This window comes from Ursus maritimus, unplaced genomic scaffold (genome assembly GCF_017311325.1).
Source record: "Ursus maritimus isolate PB19 unplaced genomic scaffold, ASM1731132v1 scaffold_33, whole genome shotgun sequence".
NCBI lineage: Eukaryota > Metazoa > Chordata > Mammalia > Carnivora > Ursidae > Ursus > Ursus maritimus.
In genome coordinates, this window is record NW_024425897.1 from 22544287 (window position 1) to 22564827 (window position 20541).

Consider the following 20541-nt stretch of genomic DNA (forward strand, 5'->3'; position numbering starts at 1 on the left):
TTGAGGAATTGCCAGATTGTTTTCCAAAGCAGCCGCACCATTTTGCAGTCCCATCAGCAATATACTAAGGTTCCAATCTCTCCACATCCTCGAAACACTATTATCTCTTTGATTTTAGCCATCCCAGTGGGTGTGAAATGGTATCTCTTGGTGGTTTTGATTTGCATTTCCCTAATGGCTAATGAAGTTGAGTATCTTTTCATGTGCTTATTCGTTAACTTTGAGGTAGGCCTGCCAGTTTTCTTTTTTAGGAGGGAGAATTATGGCTTTGTACTAACAGCAAGTTTTTATTGAGTTTCTTTGTGTCTAGATCATTAGAAGAATAGAAGAATAAATTAATACTCTTTTTTCCAGTGAAGCTCAGCTACTGCTCCAACATGGTGAAGGAAAGGCTTTCTTTGCATTTTTTTTTTCCAAAGAAGAAAATTCAGGACTATACTGGGTAAGAAGTTAAACATTAAGTACGCTAAAACAGAACCAAAAAAAAAAAAAAAAAAAAAAAAAGTATTCTTGCAGCCTAAGGAGCGGCGTGCCTCTGTTTTATTTAATCTGACATAGTGCATATAAGCAAATCTATTTAAAAGAAATAGAACAGTCTGAGGTCCTATGAGAGGTGAGTAATTTGACATCTTCATGCTTCTTTCTTTAAATACTGGTGGACTTAAGAGGGGAGAGGAAGTATAGAAAAACCAACAAGAGTCATCCAGTCGGGTTGAAGAAATCGATACTTTATTTTACCACCTCAATTTCCTACTTACATAAATTCAATTCCAAGGGCTCATCCGAATCCCCTCGTTGTGTTAAGATTAGGATTTGGTTGTTTTGAACATCACTCTAAAAGAGCAGCTGGGATTTGAGAACCGTGGTTTACGTGTTTTCAATAAAACCTTGTTATAAAAGCCGCGTCTTAGAGTGCGCAGCTTGCCGCTGCTCACCCGACCCTCCAGAGAGGAGACCTAAGGTCATTACCGAGTGTGAGCGGCTTGAACATCTCGGGAGGAAATCCGAGGCCCTGTTCGGACGACTATTAAAAAATAAAAAAGAGAGAGAAGCCTTCAAACCAACCGGCGTTTTCAAATTTACCACGCCCCTCCCTGCCTTCACTGCCCTGGAAACTCGACCACCTAGCCCCAAAGCTAAATCTCTACCGTGCAGGTTCCTCAGGGAACGCTGACTGCCATCTCAGGGACCCCCACCAAGAAATCAGTCCCTGGGTACCCCTCCCGCCACGCCCAGACCCGCCCATCTCGGCTCTGGAAGGAGCGGAGTCTTCCTCCGCCTACCCGGCAGGCCAAAGGCCCCGCCCCATTCCCGCTACTTCATTGGCTCTGGTGACCAGCCCCCAGAGCGTTGGCTTCGGATTGGCCGCCGCGGCCGCCGCTCGGCTCTCTTCCCGGGGGCGCGAGGCGGGCGTGACTACGCCTCTACGTCGGGACGCTCGGTCGCCGCGGGAGGCGCCGTAATCGCCGCCCAGAAGGCAGGAGGGCGGTTGTGCTAGGCGCTGCTATGGTGCTTAGTTCCTCGGCAGAGCCGACCGAGACGCGGCGGTCGCGGCCATGAAGGTGAGGGGCCGGTGGGGCCGGGCAGTTCCTCCTCGCCTCTCCTAACTGGCCGGGGCGCCTGAAGTGCCTTCCTTTAGCCTCAGCGGTTCACCCCGCTGGCACCTCGGAGAGCTCCGCTGGGGGACGTCCCGGGCCGGCGTCCGGGCCCTGACCGGCCCAAAGCGGAGATCCTGGGCTCTGGGACCTTTCCAGCTCCCACAGCGCCTCCCTTCAGCGAGCCTGAGGAGGGGGGAGAGGCCGGGCGCCCCCCGCGCTCAAGCCTGGTGGGGCCGTCTTTGCTCCTGGCCCTGTCCGCTTCCTTGGGGGCCTGAGGCAGACCCCCTAGATCCCGCCTCAGCCCTCCATGTCTTTGCCCACAGCGTGCCCTCTCCCGCCCCGAGTCCTTGAACTAACCCAGATGTCGGGAACACTACGGAACTGTCGCAGGACGGAGTCTGCAGGACGAAGGGAAGAAGAGTAGTGCGGGGAGTCGTGAGGCTGGGGCTAGGCTAACAGGTTAGAAATGCCTCCGGGCGGGGATCCCACCCTGCTGAAGGATTTCTTCGTAGGCTTATTAGTGGGGCCGTGACCTAGAGCGCTAGCAAACTAGAAGTGTCTCCATCGCCACTAGGTACGCAGCAAGTAATTTGACAGCTTGAGTTCTTCAAGGTGGGTGTGAGAGCGTGGGAGCATCAGTGAGTGAGAAGTTTAAAAAAAGGGGGAAGGGGGAGATTCTGGCCTACTTTTGGGAGCTGATTTTCTCAACTTGATCTCTGAGAGTTCTAAAGAGCTCTGTGTACGACAATCAATTCAGGTATTGATTCATTTGCTGAACTCAAACCAAGTGGGTGAGTCATAAGGTGATACTCTTTCAGACCTAGACGATTTCATTAATCCCTATGAAGAGGCATGCTTGTTGTGGGTAAGGGAAATAACAGAGTGAACTGTACCCTCACAAAGCCTCCAGAATTTGTTGCGGAAGATTGATAGTGTCAGGTGGCTAGAGAAATTCAGCAAATATTTTCTTGAATGTTTTCTGTGTGTTAGTAAGAGGGAGACTTGCTGGGTTGGAGTAATTGAAAATACGATCCCACCTTTTAGGAGTTTGCCAATCAAGAGAAAAGACGTTCTCAGGTAACCACATTACAAAGCAGAATATGATGTAAGGTATCAAAAACAAAACGCTCAGGAGCAAGAAAGGATATTTATGGCCTCAGGAAACAAGATTTTTGGAAATAGGAAACTTCTTGAACTGTGTGTTAAAGTATGGAGATATTAGATATTAAAATATCTAAAACTAGCTTTCTTTGCTGCAAACCGTCATCTTGCTGTGTCAAGATTCAGAAACAAAACAGGGATCTTTATATACATATATGTGTACACACACACACACACACACACACACATATATGGATATAGCCTCAAAGAATGTCAGTATCTTGATTAGTATTAAATTTGTGACCTGTCAATGAACTAGATGTAGAAGGAGAGAAGCAGGGACAGGTCCAGTGTTGAAATTTTTTTTTATAAAAAATTTTTTAAGGATTTTATTTGTCAGAGAGAGTGAGAGCACAAGCAGGGGGAGCAGCTGGCAGAGGGAGAAGCAGGCTCCCCGCTGAGCAAGGAGCCCAATGCGGGACTCCATCCCAGGACCCTGGAATCATGACCTGAGCCTAAGGCAGAGGCAAAACCAACTCAGCCACCCAAGCATCCCCAGTGTTGAAATTTTTAATGAAGTTCTTTAAAATCAGTTTAAGTGGGAAGACACTGCTTTCTGAGTTGACATTTTAGAAACAAAGTTTGGTGGTAGTTGAAAATGTAGAAAAGATACATACTTTATGAAGCAAAAAGGCAGACCTAAATAGACATCATTCTGTGCAAGGGGACTGTTATGTAGATAGCTGCTTTTCATTTATGTTTTCATGGAAAGTGGATTCCTGAAATACAGGATTTGGGCTATTGTTTATTATTTAACTTTGTTTAAAATTGAAATTAGTTGTAAACTACCATGCTCATCTGGGCAGGGTCAGTGATTCCTGATGCCATGGAATCCTAACATGTGAATGTTCATTGAAGCAAGTACTTCTTTTAGGGGAATTAAAATTACTTTTGAGGGTTAAACAATCAGAAAATTACATCTTCACTCAAACCCAGGAGTAGCTGATTTTAGTATGTGTAGAATGGGTATTTACTTTCTTCCTTTAACTTGTTTGTTTAGAAACTGATGTTTTGAAGTAAGTTTTACCTCTCAAAGACTCAAGTAACTGTTTAACCTTAGAGTAGCACCTAATTAATTCCCTCTAAGGGGTTTTAAAATCCAAATTGGTGTCCTATTTTGATTTAATCCTCCTTCCTGTTTTTCCATATTTATATTGATCTCACCCCTGATTGTACTAAACATGTTCATTCTTTCAAGCTCAAAATGAGAAATTAAGGAGAAAGTAATGTGTTGGATATAATTTCCTTTTTGTTTTTTTCTCCTCTTAAAAGGTGGGGGAGTGGTGCTATTTAAAAAAAAAAAAAAGAAGAAAGAAAAAGAAAAGAAAACAAAACCCACATATGAGGAAGGTAACATTTATGATCTCCAGAACACCTTACTATAAAAATCCATCCATCAATTTGGCCAAATTTCTTACCTAAAAATATGCATTTTTTAAAAAAATATTTATTTGACAGAGCTCACAAGAGAGGGAACACAAGCAGGGGGAGTGGGAGAGGCAGAAGCAGGTTTCCCACTGAGCAGGGAGCCCGATGCAGGGCTCAATCCCAGGACCCCAGGATCATGACCTGAGCAGAAGGCAGTCGCTTAATGACTGAGGCACCCAGGAGCCCCTAAAAATATGCATTTTTAAGATCAGAATTTGTTTTTGCAGTCTGTTTAGTGTCCAGATTGTATGAGAGAAAGCATTTAGGATGTAGAATTTCCTCTTTTGTGATATATGGTCTGATTATTTGGTAATTTAAAAGTAGAGTTTCAAAAAAAAAAATAAATAAATAAAAGTATAGAGTTTCTTGCAAATTTTATTTCAGTTGAAGCAGCAGTTTCAATAAGAAATTCTTCCACATTTTAAGGAGCATATGCTTCTCAAGTGGCTCTAAATAGGTTAAAGATTTTTGATAATTATCTCAACTTCTCAACTGTTTTTTTCTGCTTTGCTTTGTTTCTTCTGGTAGTCCTAAATTCTCTAGGAAAGTTTAATTGAAATTTAAACTGTAAAACTTACTCTTTTACATCACTGGTGCTAAGGTTTGAAACCTCTTTTCATGTTGTTTAACACAAGGACATTGAGTTTTAGCAAACACAGTTGTTTGGAGTTGAAAATAACACCTATGATGAGTGAATTCTCCAAGGAAGCTTTCATTAGTGGAAGAACTGAATTCCTGCCTAGTCCTAGTAGCTTCATGAAACATCCAAGACAATATTCTTGAATTTGAAATTTGGAGGTTTTTCTTTAATATAACTGTATACAGTATTATATTTAATTTAGAGTTATGGCAAGTAACTCTTATGTGGCATTATTATTATTGCTCTTTACCTGTTTTAATCAAAGGAAATGATATGGGGGCACCTAGCTGGCTCAGTTGGTAGAGCATGTGACTCTTATCTCAGAGTCATGAGTTCAAACCCCTGTTGAGTGTAGAGCTTACTTTAAAACACACACACACACACACAAATGATTTAGAATATGATCATTAGTTTTCTACTGTTTTCAAATTCATCAACTTTCTCATTGTCATTTAATCTTCATGGAAACAAGCATGGGTTTTTTTTTTTTTTTTTTAAGATTTTATTTATTCATTTTTGAGTGAGACTGTGCACACAAGCGCACAAATGGGGGCAGTGGCAGGGAGAGGGAGAGGGAGAAGCAGGCTCCCCGCTGAGCAGAAAGCCCAACGTGAGGCTCCATCCCAGGACCCTGGGATCATGACCTGAACCAAAGGCAGACACTTAACCAACTGACTGAGCCACCAGGTGCCCCAGCATGGCTTTTCTTATTATCCATTCTAGTTTACCTGGTTACTATAATATTTGGTGGAATCATTAAAAGGGATCACATACTGATGTGGTTTAGGATAGGATTCAAAATTTGTGGCAAACTTTTTTTAATTGAGCATTTTGGAATTATTCCCCACCCCCGACAGGGATTCTAAAGGTATATTAGATCTCACACATGCAAAGATGATAGAACCTTGAGGCCATTTGAAAACTGGCACTGTGCCAGAATGATTGTGGCGGGGAGTGAAGCTTTTGTTGACTGAAATGGTGATTCAGAGTGGACTTACATTGTGTGAATCTGACTGAGGAATCTGAGAGCGTGCTTGTAATATTGGTGGTGTATCATAGAAATAAATGTCATAGCAGTGGAAACTCAGTCCCACTCGCACGCAAATTCTTTAGGTTTGTGGATACACTCCCCTTCCCTCCTTTATATTCCTATGGAGGGGAGAGCCTTTATAGTTCATCCTCTAGGAAGAAACAATATAGTACAAACACTTTCAGCCTTTATGCTACAAGAGAAAGAAGAGGAACTTTCATGTTGGTGAATTTTAGCACAGGAGCCAAACAGCACTTTCTGGGACCTTCTCAGATCTGTCTTCCTATGGGGTGATAGCATTCTTTTTTTTTTTTAAATGATTTTTTATTATATTATGTTAGTCACCATACAGTACATCCCCGGTTTCCGATGTAAGGCTCGATGATTCATTAGTTGTGTATAACACCCAGTGCACCATGCAATACGTGCCCTCCTTACTACCCAGGGGTGATAGCATTCTAGTCAACTAGATGGTAAGCTGCTGTTGGTCATTTTTGCTATGACTGGTCTGTTATCAAGACTGATGGGCTGCAGAGCTAAAGGCATGCTTTCAAATTGGTATGAGTAAAAAAGCAAACACTTAAATTACTGTTTGTATTATTTCTTAATTAGTTTCAAATTGGGAATAGAAAAAAAGGTAGTTACTGCCCCCCTAAAATCTTGGTGTACTGGCTTTGGAAAAAAAACACAAGAACTGGCATTGGATACCAGAATAACATGAGGAGATCTAGGTGTCTGGGCCAGTCCGGACAGGAGGCTTTAGAATTTGATTTCTTACCGTGGGCCATGTATGTGTTTAATGTGATACCTTGTTCTTAGCTAATGCAAGCCAGGCAGACCATCTCCCATGATTATTCAGGAGCAATTTTGGCCTAAGGTGCTATGTAGGAAAGGGATTAGGTTATTATGAAAATCACTTATTTTCACGAGTCATTGGTGGATAGAAAATAAACTGCAGGGGCACCTGGGTGGCACAGTGGTTAAGTGTCTGCCTTCGGCTCAGGGCGTGATCCTGGCGTTATGGGATCGAGCCCCACATCAGGCTCCTCTGCTATGAGCCTGCTTCTTCCTCTCCCACTCCCCTTGCTTGTGTTCCCTCTTTTGCTGGCTGTCTCTATCTCTGTCAAATAAATAAATAAAATCTTAAAAAAAAAAAAAAAAAAAGAAAAGAAACTGCAAAAACAGCTAAATTACCTGAGTCAGTTTTGTGCCAGGCATAGGTAGATAGTTGCCTTATTCAGTTTTTCTCCATTTTGAACTACATTTATGGTCAAGGTAGGAAATGCAGTCATCTTTACAGATTGTTCCTTCCAACCTCTTAGATTCATGTGGTTTAGCCTGTAGAGTCCTGCTACAGGCTCAGCATGGTCCCAAGTAGGATTTAGAATTGTTAGTCACATAAGCCCAGATCATAGCTATAGTTTTCAGAGATCCAGACTTTGGCCTTACTCATGGAAGGGTAGCTTTTTTTTTTTTTTTTTTTTTTTAATACGCCAGAGTCACCATTCATCTTGTGCTTGGAATCAGGCTAGAGCAACAACTCAATTTACTGTGAATTTAGAAGCCAAATGGCTGTGCCTTGTGTACTGTCTAGGAATTAGGTCTGCTCAGAAAATCTAGGAGGAAATGGAGTAGTTTGGAAAATGTTTCAATCTCACCACCAAAAGGTGAACAGAGAGTGAGTAAAATACAAAGAAGGGAATGCAGGCTGCTTAAACTGGTGGGAGATCTTAAAGGATAGGGAGGACAGAGGAAAAGAACATGAACCTGGGTCTCTAAAGCTTTTAAAAGAAAAATGCAAAAGGGGGGGAAGCTTTTTGGCTATTACCTTACAAGATAATGGTAGCTGGGCTCCAAGGAAATAGAGGCAGAGTCAAGAGCTCAGAGAATCAGCTGGCATGTTCTCTCCACACCCCTTCAAGAGCCATATTCAGTAAACTGTTGGGACAGTGCTCTCTGAAATAGTTCCCCAATTGCTTTTATAGATTCTGTCACTTGAAAATTGGGACTGTCATGTCAAGTAGTAACAATTTGGACAGAGTAGAGAGGGGAAAGATTGGTATAGGACACTTCAAGCATTATTAAGTGAATGTCAGGGTGATGATTGTGAGGTAGGGATGCCTGTGCCCTGAGGGGATATGCAGAAAAAATTTAGGAAATTGGGACTTTACAGGAAAATGCTGGAAGATGAAACCTACTAAAGGGGAGGCAAGGAGATGGAGCTCAACCAGGCCTGGGGAGATTGATCTTCTGAGTGGATTCTTCAACTTGAAGATGAAGGACAAATATAATTTGAACGATGGTGGTTTTTGTCCCAGAAATCACTGTCTTTCTCCTAGTATTGGAGATTTCACACAAAACACGTAGAGGAGTAAGTTAGGAAATAAAAAGGGCTAGAAAGCAAAGAGTAAATAAAATGAGGGAATAAATTAAAAATGAAGGAAGGCACCAATTTCAGCAAAAGTTCCAGGCCAATAAGTGGAAAGGAACTAATTTAAGAATCAGATGATTTTATTAAAAACTCAGCCAAGCCTTCCTGAAGGGATTAGGGAAGACCATAGAGAGAGAAGAAACACTAGAGGCATGACCCACTCCTGTGGGGAAAAATTGTCGATAAGTTGTGAGGAGTGTTTGGCCAACGTCTTGGTCCTGGAACTCTGTAGAGGCACAGGCTTCAGAAGTAACCCCAGCCCCTTCTCATCAGCACTCTGCTGAGTGGTTTTCCAGCTAAAAACATGTAGGCAGGAAGAAGAGAGCACCTAAACTGAGCAGTTGTTAACCTTTTAACCTCCACTGTAATTCAAATCACGTGGGGAACTTAAAAAAATATTCTGTGGGCACCTGGCTGGCTCAGTCAGTGGAACATGTGACTCTTGGTCTCTGGGTCATAAGTTTGAGCCCCACATTGGGGGTGAAGATTACTTAAAAAAATAAAATCTTAAAAAAAAAAAAAAATTCTGGTGCCTCAGGTTATATCCCAGACCAGGTAAGTCAGAATCTCTCGAGTGGGACCCAGGCATCAGGATTTTTTAAGGCTCCCTCGTTGAGTCCAACCACAACTTTCTGGGCCACTTCACAGTCCTGTGCGATTTCCTGCCAAGAGACCTTGGGGGCAGCCGCTGTGGTACAGGACTGAAAATACCTGCTCCCAAGAAGTCGGGAGGTCGAATCACTAAAGAAATCACATTCATTTCAGCACTGGTGTGCCAGAAAACATGGGGCTCAAGGGGGAAATGGAAATTAATTTTGAAAAATATGCTGGATGTGAAAGAAAGGTACTTCAAATCAAACTAGTGACTGGGGCTTCCACGATTTCAAATTTCTGAACTTTGAAGAAGGCTGGAGTATTGCAAATGCTATCGTTAGAGGGTAACAGTATACATACGTAGGTTTACCCTGGAGTGTGATGTTAAGAAGTATTCTCTTATTGGGAGATTTGTCTAAGTTCACAGATCTTATGAGGCTGAGACGTAGATCTTTTCGGTATTTTCTCTTACCGTCTGCTATGGTCTTTGGCTGGGTTATGCCATATATTAGGTTGTAGCAACATATTTTTGCCTGGGACAACACTTCGGAGGTTGGCTTGAGCTTTGTGTTTTATTTTGTAATGAGATGGCCAAAAGAAGATAGGAGTGTTCTTTTCATTGTTTTCCCTTCTGGGAAATGAAGAGGAAATTCCCACCCCTTTATAGAAACAAGGAATGGGATGAAATTGTTACTCTCCAATATTGATGCCTGTATAGAGCTTCTGCCTGTTTTCCCAAAATAAAGCCTTCTTTTCCCTTCACTAGAGCTGTGAATATTTTCGGCCTAGAATTTTAATGATTATGCTCATTAGTAGAGTTTAAAATGTGTATTCTTCCTTAACTCTCATTGTAAAACTGCTTTCTGGTAGACCGAACTGTGACAGCGGTGCTTTTAAGAGGGAGTATCATTTGAGATACTCCTAGGTGTATGCCTCCTAGGTCAGAATCCTTTTTACCTTGAATACTTTCTCAACTAGTCACAATTGGGTCTTTCTAGGTAGCACACAAAATTTGATTGTACGTTGCCTGTAAAGAGGTAACATAAAGCTGTTACACAGTTCTTTTCTTATCAGTCATGGTAGTGGAGCTAGGTGCTGTAGAAGAAGGGAGTTATGTTCGCAAGGAACTTACATTTTGTTGCGGAGGCAGCATCACTGGGAATCAGAAAGGGGATAAAAGCCAACACAGCTGTTTAACTAACTGTTCAGTACCTAGGTCAGCAGGAAGCTGAAGCCCACCAAAAGCTACTACTTTAAACTCCTGGAATGAAGAAGAGTTTATCCCCGTGGTACTTTCTACAGTTGAGGTATTTTGCCCCTGAAAATGATACGTACAAGTTGAATTTTTCCCCCAACAGCAAACTTAAAAACCTTTTGTTTTATTTATTTTTAATTCCAGTATAATTAACAGTGTTATATTAGTTTCAGGTGTACTGAAAATTGAATTTTTATTTTATTCTTTAGAGATTTTTTTTATTTGAGAGAGAGAGTGCAAGCACAAGTGGGGGGAGGGGCAGAGGGAGAGGGAGAAGCAGACTCCTGGCTGAGCAGGGAGTCTGATGCGGGGCTCAATCCCAGGGCCCCCCTCCCCCCATCATGACCTGAGCCAAAGGCAGATGCTTAACTGACTGAGCTACCAGGCACCCCACAAATTGAATTTTTAAAAACATTTTCAGTTTTAAGAGCTCATGGGGCTTTTGTTTTGTGTTTCGTTTTGTTTTATTCTTAAAGTAATCTCTACTCCAGGGGCGCCTGGGTGGCGCAGTCGTTAAGCGTCTGCCTTCGGCTCAGGGCGTGATCCCGGCGATGTGGGATCGAGTCCCACATCAGGCTCTTCCGCTAGGATCCTAGCCTGCTTCCTCCTCTCCCACTCCCCCTGCTGTGTTCCCTCTCTCGCTGGCTATCTCTCTGTCAAATAAATAAATAAAATCTTAAAAAAAAAAAAAAAGTAATCTCTACTCCAACGTGGGGCTCGAACTTATGACCCTGAGATCCAGAGTCACATGCTCCATTGACTGAGTCAGCCATGCCCTCCAAGAGCTTATTGTTTAAAGCTCTGAGGATGAATCTTTTGCTGAAAGAACACATTTTTAAAAATTAATTTAAAAAAATTTTCTTGAAGTATAGTTGACATACAATGTTATGTCAGCTTCAGGTGTATAATATAATGCCTTGACACCTCTATACGTTATGCTGTGCTCACCACAAAAAAATGCTCACTTTAAATGAACTTAATCTGGATTTTCATGCTTTTATGTTTAAACATATCGTGGCTCTAGAGGCCTAGGTGTATATTTATTTAAAGGTATGAACTATTAATTATAATTTAACCTGACTTTTAAAGGCATCACTGTTTCTCCAGAATTATAGGGTGTGAAGCTGTGTAATACTCAAGTCAGTGACCCTGATACTTGAGACTGTTTGAACCCTGTGTTGTGGTTTCTTATTGCTTTACCTTCTTCTTTCCCTGTATTTAATATAGCATATTATGTGTGGGAAGTAGCAAGAAGAGCCTGATTCTTCTATAGCATTCTAAATAGCCTTTTAAGGTGGTTTTAAAAAAAATTTTTAAAGAGCTTGTGGGACAAATAGTAAATGTTTGATAGAGTTAGATAATAAAATATGTTACCATTTTTACTAATCACATCTCACCTACCTGGACTCCCATTACCTATCACATTATCTAGAGTATAGAATGTGCTTAACAATTAGGACAAGGGGTAAAAGCTCATTCGTTCCAAATACTATAGCTTTTATGTCTTTGCATGAGAAAGTACCTTGAGTACTCATTGAAAATATATTTTCATCTATACCTCTGACCAGTTTGGTTATGCGGTTTCTGAGTCTGCAGTAAAAAAGGAGACGTTGGCATTTTGATGTTTTCCCAGTCGTTTTTTTCAAAAGAAAATTTATATATGCCATAGTTTATTATGGACGGCTACAAATTAGAGAACAGAAGTTTAATGAAATTAAGTAATTTGAATTTATATTCTTTTTGCTAAATGATAGCTGGAAAAATCTGCCTTAACCTGTAAAACTGTGCTGTCTAGTACAGTGGTCACCAGTTGAAGGTTGCCAGGTAGAAGACAGGGTGCTCAGTCAAGTTTGAATTTCAGATAAGCAACAAACAGCTGTTTTGGTTTAAGCATATCCCATGTGTTGCGTAGACTGGACCCTTCGATCCAGGCATTTTTCTCTGTGTACATGCACATATATCTCTGTTTCAGTGTATGTGGATTTTTTTTTTTTTTTACAAAATTGTGTTCATATTGTATCTTTTCCTTTTGTTTAATGATGTCACCAGTTTCCCCATTGCCAAATACTCTCTGAAAATACAGAATATTATCTCTAGCCAAAGAGCTTAAAATTTTGATGCTTCAAAGAATAATCTCTCAAAACCACAGTGAGATGTCCTCTCACACCTATTAGAATGGCTGTTATAAAAAAAGACAAGAAATAATATGTGTTGGCGAGGTTGTGGAGGAAAGGGAACCCTTGTACGCCGTTGGTGGGAATGTAAATTAGTACAGCCATTGTGAAAAACAATATGAAGGATCTCTGAAAACTTAAAAGTGGAACTACCATAATCTAGCTATTCCCCTTTGGGTATTTATTTGAAGAATGTGAAAACACTAATTCAGAAAGATCTATGCATCCCCTATGTTCACTGCAACATTATTCACAATAACCAAGATATGAAAACCTAAGTGTCCCTTAGTGGATGAATGGAAGAAGAGGTGGTAGGTACATATAATGGAATACTGCCCAACCATCAAAAAGGAAATCTTGCCATTTGTAACAACATAGATGGACCTTGAGGGAATTATGCTAAGTGAAATAAGTCAGGCAAAGAGAGACAAATACTATATGATCTTACTTATATGTGGAATTTAAAAAACAAAACAAATGAACAAACTCCTAGAATAGATTGCTGATTACTAGAGGGGAAAGGGATAAGAGGAGGGGTGAAATGGGTGAAGGGGCTCAATTGTATGGTGATAGATGGGAACTAGACTTGTGATCACACCTAAAATTCATTGTATATCAATTTTACCTCAGAATAATCTCAAAGTTATTTAGGGCAAACGTACTTCTCCAGAATGGCATTTCCTGAAGTTTCCAGAGAGCCCAGGTTCCACTTAGCTTTAAACTGTGGTCTTGTGTTCCTTTCCAGGCGGGTGCCACGTCTATGTGGGCTTCATGCTGTGGGCTGCTGAATGAAGTCATGGGAACTGGAGCTGTCAGGGGCCAGCAGTCAGGATTTGCAGGAGGCACCGGTCCATTCAGATTTGCACCAAACACTGATTTTTCCACTTACCCACCAGCATCTACGGAAGGGCCTAATATAGTTTGCAAAGCCTGTGGACTTTCATTTTCAGTCTTTAGAAAGAAGGTGAGTTGGATGAAATGTTATATACAGAAGACACATTTCTTGATTCTGTGTTGAATGCTAATGAATCATTTCTTTTTATTAAAATTACCAAATATTCTTTTTTTAAAAAAGGTTTTATTTATTTGACAGAGAGATCACAAGTAGGCAGAGTGGCAGGCAGAGGGAGAGGGAGATGCAGGCTCCCCGCTGATCAGGGAGCCCAATGTGGGCCTCGATCCCAGGACCCTGGGGATCGTGACCTGAGCCGAAGGCAGACAGATGCTCAACCCACTAAGCCACCCAGGCGCCCCAAATTGCCAAAAATTCTTATTAACCATTGCCCGTTTAGAAGAGTACTCAGCTCATTTTCTCTCTCTCTCGAATAAATAAAATCTTTAAGAAAAAGAAAAAAAAAGGTACTCAGTTGAAGGGACCGTCTTACTGCTCAAGTTTTCTGGCGCGGTGGTGTTCTCACATTGCTTGGGCATCTTGTCTTCTGAGCTCCGTCTGCTTTGATTCTTCCTGATGATGCTTCTGTTACGGAACAAGAGATTGAATTAGTCTGCAGTTTTGTTCAGAGATGATTTACTATAACTGACCTCAAGTTTCAGAAAATATATCCCTACCCACGTTCTTAACCCAAGTGAAGAAACTAGTGTAAGATAACCCACCACTGTGTAGAGATTCAGCATAAAACACTTGGGCTAAAATAGTTATTTTCTCTAAGAGTCATTTCTTCTGAGAACCATTCATATTGTGAGGCCATCTCATGGTCTTTGGTCATCAGTTCAGTCCTCCGAAATACGTAAGGAACAAGGTGTTCGCTTGTGGGAATAGTGCAGCCAGCAGAAAGGACCACGTCTTAGTGTCGTCTTTAAGCTTTGCTAGTGCAGTGGCTTTGCATGTGATTAAGGCTCAGTAGGATACAGATTACTGTAATAGTGAGATCCTCTATTTGCTTTGAATGACCTTGAGAGATAATTTGCCTTTCTCTTGCCCTTTCCCTCTCTGTGTTCTCCCCCTACCCCTCAACTTCTCTTTAAATGGGGAAATTGTTTACAAAGGAAAAGAGTAGGAAGAGTTTGTGGTTGTGCTTTCTGCTCCACGTGGTTCAAGTCCTCTCTGTTCTGCTAATTACATGTTTGCACCAAGGGGTGGAAAGGTTTTAATTCATTAACACAAGAGTATATGTTTTTCTTAAAGGGCTGTATTTGAACTTCTGTGAATCCAAACTGCCTCAGCAGTGAGTGTTTTGATTTTCTTGGCTTTTGGAACATGAAAGTGGCTATGAGAGTAGCCAGGTGCCATGGGAGACTTCAGAAGAACTAAAATTGAATTTTAATAGAAGGCAAAAAGAACGCTAGTGGTTTCACAATGGCCTCTATCTGCTTCTTTTCTTCCTGTTTCTTCAGCATGTGTGTTGTGACTGCAAGAAGGATTTTTGCTCCGTTTGTTCGGTCTTACAAGAGAATCTCCGCAGATGCTCCACGTGTCACTTATTACAGGAGACGGCCTTTCGGCGCCCTCAGTTAATGCGACTAAAAGTCAAGGATCTCCGGCAGTATCTCATTCTTCGAAACATCCCGATCGATACCTGTCGAGAGAAAGAAGACTTGGTAGATTTGGTACTCTGCCACCATGGGCTGGGCGCTGAGGATGACCTGGACACGAGCAGCCTGAATTCTTCACGATCCCAGAATTCTAGTTTTTTTACACATTCATTTTTTTCAAACTATACAGCCCCTTCTGCTACCATGTCTTCATTTCAGGGAGACCTTCTGGGTGGAGACCGGACCTTAGGATCTGGGGCGCTGGCACAGGTACGAGGGTATAATTACACCAAGGGCCTGGCACCACTAGTTGGCCTTATAGGGTGGGGCTTTGGGGCTCCAGGACCCCCTCTGGGAGCAGAGGTTCCACACGCTGCTGAACTCTGTGCAGGCTTTCCTGCTGTGAGTCTCTGAGCCTCGGTGCTGGGTAGCCCCCACGTCAACTGTCTGAAGCTCATCAGGCTCTCGACTTTAGTTACTTCCGTTTTCTTATAGGTTAAGTACTAACTGTTGAGGTAATGACTGTGAAAAGTAGTGTATAAATGTTTGCAGGACTATTTATCAGTGACCGTGGACATAATAGTGTAAGCTAACCTAATGCCCAGTTGCCTTGCTACAGTAAAATTGTTCTAATTTAGATAATGGGAAAAAGCCATCTGAATTAATCAAAGAATGTGATTATCTGCTAATTTCAAAGAAATGCCAGGGCAGAATATTGTCCCAGTGAGGTCCTTGGGCATCCTGATTGAATAACATGCAAGGGCTTGTAATTAATAATTCAGTTTATATGTATGAATGATACCGAAATGCTGAATGGATTGTTTTGAACAATTCTCTCCACATTTAATTCTCTTCCCTGAAGAAAGCAGTTAAAAGCAGAGGGAAATCTGGTCTAGTTGCCTTCTAAATAGTCATAAATTAGAGAAGTCCAACCTAGGAGTTCTATCATTTTCCCAGATAAGAGCCGGCATAACAATGATACAAGACACATCTGCTTTTGTGCCACTTTTGGGTAAATGACCATTCTTGGAAGGTGTTGGTCTTTGGATGCTTGTGAACCAGTGGGGTGGAATATTTGAGATTGGGAACTGACCTAGACTATCGTAGAGCTGTGGTCAGAATCTGAAGAGAAAGATACGGAAGAAGGTACATAACCCAAGTTGAAAGTCTTTCTGTTCTTGGTAGAGAAGAGTACCTCTGATCGTTGAGGAATTTCTGAAAACTAGAACTAGCATCAGCTGTGAGTGAAGAAGTCTAGAAAGCATTCTTTGGACTCAGTCTAGGTACGGTGTAGTAGGATTGGCGTCTTTCACATCAGCTGGGCTGCACTTAGAGCTTTAGCTTCTGTCTGTATCTTCGAGGCTCTGGGTAGAGGTCCTTTGATGGCGAAGCAGAGAGGTTGCGTACACTGACGGCTGTGGCATTTCATGATGGGACCTTTCTGAGGGAGTTAATACTCAGGTTTTACGAATTCACACACACGTAGGAATTTGGCTTTTGAGATAGCTTAATGGAAGGTAAGCTGTCTATGAAATCATGGAGGACCCAGCTCTTTGGGAAGGGCAGCAGCACTCCAGGTCTGAGGTCATTGTGGAATATGCCAGGTGCTGGGGTCATGCTTGGGGAGGTTATATGGAAGGGTTTTCTCCAGTGTTAAATATTGACAAACAGGGCTGATACTGTTGGGAGAATAGGATTCCTGACCTAATCAGATCGGTGTGTGTAGGTACAAAGTGAAATAGCTTCAGCAAACACAGAAGAGGAGGATGATGAAGATGATGATGATGATGACGACGACGATGACGATGATGAAGAAAATTTGGAGGAGCGGGTGAGTGCTTCTGTAAAACTGGCTTTCCTCGACGTGCCAGCCTGGCAGGCAGGGCAAGCGCCTCTGTGGACTTGTTTTGCTAGATTAACACAGGATGTTTCTTCCGGTGTGAATGTAGCGTAATGTACAAAACATTTCCAGACCGGAGGAGAAGTCTGGGAAGAATATCCAGGGCCAGTAGTGATTAGAGGGCAAGGGGAGTGTGCAATTGTCCTTGCTGTGGGAGGCCTGCCTTTGCAGGAACAGAGCTAATGGAAGCCCTCTGTGATCGCAGACGCCTGGCCTCTCTAAGAAGCGAGTAAGAGCTTCGCTGTCCGACCTGTCAAGCCTTGAAGATGTGGAAGGAATGAGTGTGCGCCAGCTGAAGGAGATCCTGGCTCGCAATTTTGTCAACTATTCGGGCTGTTGTGAAAAATGGGAGCTGGTAGAGAAAGTAAACCGGTTATACAAAGAGAACGAAGAAAACCAAAAGTCATGTAGGTTTCCTTTTTCTTTCTTCCCCCTATACTATCCTTCTTTGGCTTTTAAAATTGGGCTGTTTCTATCACAGTGAAGTCAAATTTTTTGAGAAAATTATGTATCCTTTTATTGAATGGATTAGATATAGGAATCTGTTGATCTGTTAAGTAGTATGTTTATTATGTGATGTTGGCTGTGAGACTGCCATTGCCAAGTGAGTTAGGTCATCATTTGTTCAGTCTGGTTTTCTTTGCCATAATTTGTTAGAACTCTAATGAAATTCCTTGTCTCTATAAAAATGCACGTTTTCTCACTAACCCTTCTGGCAGGCCAATACTTTGGTTATCTCAATTGTAGCTTTTAAATCCTCACTGGAAAAAAAAAATTCCCTAGAGCCAAGAAGTTAAGTAGTTCTTAGCATCAAGTATTAGGTTTCTGTGTAAATTGGGAAGAGCTGAGGTTAAGAATTCCCAATCTATTGATGAGGCATGGGGCAGAAATCCTTAGTCGGTAACAGGGCCAAATCACAGAGCATTTATAGACAAGAAAAAAGATTTCAGTGGTGTTCAGACAAATATGTTCCTATCTATTTTTTTTTATTTGTTTTGAGAGAGAGAGAGAGAGAAGGAACAGGGGGAGGGGTAGAGGGAGAGGGAAAAGCAGACTCCCCACTGAGCAGGAAGCCCCATGCGGGTCCATCCCAGGACTCCAGGATCACGACCTGAGCCAAAGGCAGACACTCAACCGACTGAGCCGCCCAGGTGCCCTATTATGTTCTTATCTAAATGGTCCTCCTGTCTTTAACTTTTATCACCTTGAGTTTTTTTTCTTTAAATCTGGTTATAATACAGCAATTATTGATACAGTTTTATGTCCAGAATATGCAGGAAGTATTTTGGCATACCTATTTCTAAGATGATGCCACAAGGGTAGACACAGGAATCTTGACCCTCAGAGCCTTCAGAGGTGCCAGGCTGTGGCTGGGAAATGGTGTTCTGGCAGCGAGGGGAGAAGTCTGTTTGCTTAGAGTGTAGAGCGTGTACAACTGTGTACAGCGTGCACTGGTTGTGCATAGCCATTCCCACCCTCCTGGGGTTTATGGTAGAGGAGGCCGAGACATGCACGTTTGCCAAAGTGCCTTTTTCAGTTAACTCACTGCTTACTCTATCCCTGGTCCAATCTCCAGGCTCGTGGAATACTTCTTTTGTTTTGAGCAGAGCTGGAGTCTTCCCTAGTTTGACTGGCTTCAGTCCCTTATGTTAAGATTCACCCCAGTAGCCTTACGTAATAGCCTTGACAGACCCTGGCTCCTCCGCTTCATGCTCAGAACTTGTAAGAGTTGAAAGGAAACTTCCGTGCAGGAGAGGGGACCACAGCCTAGACTCTGGTTTACTCAGGAGCCCTCTAGTGTCTTCTCCACTGGCTCATCCATTGTCTTATCCCATGAATCCTTTCTCCCCAGTCCCTGGTTTACAAGAATCTCTTGACATGGCATTGTCATTTCTTTTAAATCCAGAGGCTGTTGGCCCTTCAGGGTTGAATTCCTGCTCTTTCTGACTGTATTCATGATATATTCCCATCTGTTCCCTCTACGACCTGTGAAAAGGGAAGCCTCAATGTCTATAGCTCTAGGGCCAAATCTTAGGCTGAGATGAACTTTTTAAACTCATTTATCACCTTTCTTATTCAGAGCTTGGATCTTCTCAGAACCTAAATCTGGGCCACAGAGCCAGAATGGCCCATCTGTTTACAGTTAGACAGACTCCAACTGGTTTTTCAGAGATACTTCTAAACTTTCCCACAAGTACGGGCTACTTGATGTACGACTCTTCATAACTTTTAAAGCTCTTCCTACCGAGATGAAGCTCTGGAGACTAACTTTTCCCAAGGCCACACAGTTGGGTTGGAAATTCCAGTCATGTGCTCTGAGGCCCATGTATAGGACAACCTTGGGTTTCTTCATTTTCACTAACAGAAGTAATCTATCCTTATCACGTAAACTTTGAATTACAGCTATAAAATAGAAATAAGTAACATTTGTTGGGCCTTCATACCTGGCCCTAAGCTAACCATTTTTCATTTTTTTCTTCACAAAACTCTACAAAGTGTAGGCATTGTTATTACTGCTATTTCTAGTGGAGGGAACCGAGGTGCAGAGAAGCTGGATTATTTCTCTTACGACACCGGGCTCATCCGGGGCCCAGCCCCGTCAGGCAGCGCTGTGCCCGCAGCCCCAGCTCTCTGTTGCCTTTCAGATGGCGAGCGGCTGCAGCTGCAGGATGAGGAAGATGACCGCCTGTGCCGTATCTGCATGGACGCCATCATCGACTGTGTCCTGCTCGAGTGCGGGCACATGGTCACCTGCACCAAGTGTGGCAAGCGCATGAGCGAGTGTCCCATCTGCCGGCAGTACGTGGTGCGCGCCGTGCATGTGTTCAAGTCCTGAAGCCCAGGCTCCTCCTGACGGCACACTCGCCCCCAAGCTCGATCCCAGACATTTCAGTGTACAGAAGCGACTGGAAACTTACTGTTCAAAGGCTGAAACTATTTTTAGAAATTATTTTCACTACTAACGGGACAGAAAGATTCCTCCTACGTGGTGGTGACGTTGGCCTGTGCCATGCGCCTGCCAGCCCGTGGACGTGCCGATTCCCAGGTCCTGCGGGGCTTCATCCCATGTCCGTGATCACTAATCGCTGATGAAGTCAGACTGCTTACAGCATCAGCTACTGTTCTCTTTGGAGAACATTTATCCTGTTCTCTTATTTCTCCTTCATCCTATTTTTAACTTAAACTACGCAGATGTTTGAAACTTCTGTTGTCTTTGGATGAGATCACTGTCCACAAGTGGCCGACATGGTGCACACTGAGCAGTGGCCCCTCTGAATGTTCACTTTATTAGTCATGTAGATTTTCAATGCTACTATTTGATGAATGTAAGTTACCACATTGTTGCTATTTCTGCGTTTAAACATAATTGGGAACAGCCGACATTCTGCAGTCAACTTGCCAGGGCCTTAGACTCAACATGTCCATTTCTGTTCAGGTACAGCCTTTTAGAGCAAGAGCTGCATCTAGCTTCTTTCGTTAGAGAAGTGTGTGTGTTAAATTCTTTATTAATGTGTAATCAGTTTACACTGTTTTGTATAGTGAAAGTGTATTTTTAGCGCTACCGCTAGCTAATTTGAACCTTAGGAATAAAATTAGATTTTAAGAACTGCTTTTGCTTACATTGTCCTAGTCAGTTCCTAATTCACTTGGGTACAGCACGAATGGGTATCTGTGCCTGGCCTGGCCACCTTCTACACAAGAGTCGGGAGCACCTTCAAAGATTGCAGTGATCTACCTTGGCTGCTGACCTGCCAGTAAGCTTAACGATGGACTTGCTCTTTCCTGTGACCAGGTATTGTGCTGGGTGCTTTCTAGTTCTCTCCAACATTCTGAAAT

At 42.5% G+C, this 20541-nt stretch overlaps 1 protein-coding gene across 2 annotated transcripts; it reads left to right on the top strand.

Annotated features, from left to right (window-relative positions):
* The first annotated feature begins 1386 nt into the window (after positions 1-1386).
* On the top strand, positions 1387-20314 carry RNF34 (ring finger protein 34). 2 transcript variants are annotated; one of them, XM_008688862.2, is made up of 7 exons: positions 1387-1562; positions 1922-2057; positions 13057-13275; positions 14667-15074; positions 16531-16635; positions 16910-17111; positions 19350-20314. In XM_008688862.2, the coding sequence occupies exons 3-7, from the start codon at positions 13072-13074 to the stop codon at positions 19538-19540; spliced, it is 1110 nt and encodes a 369-aa protein (XP_008687084.1). In that variant the 5' UTR covers positions 1387-1562; positions 1922-2057; positions 13057-13071; the 3' UTR covers positions 19541-20314. The 2 variants fall into 2 exon arrangements, with proteins under 2 accessions (XP_008687084.1, XP_008687083.1); XM_008688861.2 differs by lacking the exon at positions 1922-2057 and having other exon boundaries at positions 1392-1562.
* The last annotated feature ends 227 nt before the right edge of the window (positions 20315-20541 follow it).

Bases quoted from the DNA above. Each gene is read 5' to 3' on its own strand.
- RNF34 (XM_008688861.2), top strand. The intron at 15,075-16,530 runs GTACGAGGGTAT...CGGTGTGTGTAG, and splicing joins GATCTGGGGCGCTGGCACAG to GTACAAAGTGAAATAGCTTC. The intron at 16,636-16,909 runs GTGAGTGCTTCT...CTGTGATCGCAG, and splicing joins AAGAAAATTTGGAGGAGCGG to ACGCCTGGCCTCTCTAAGAA.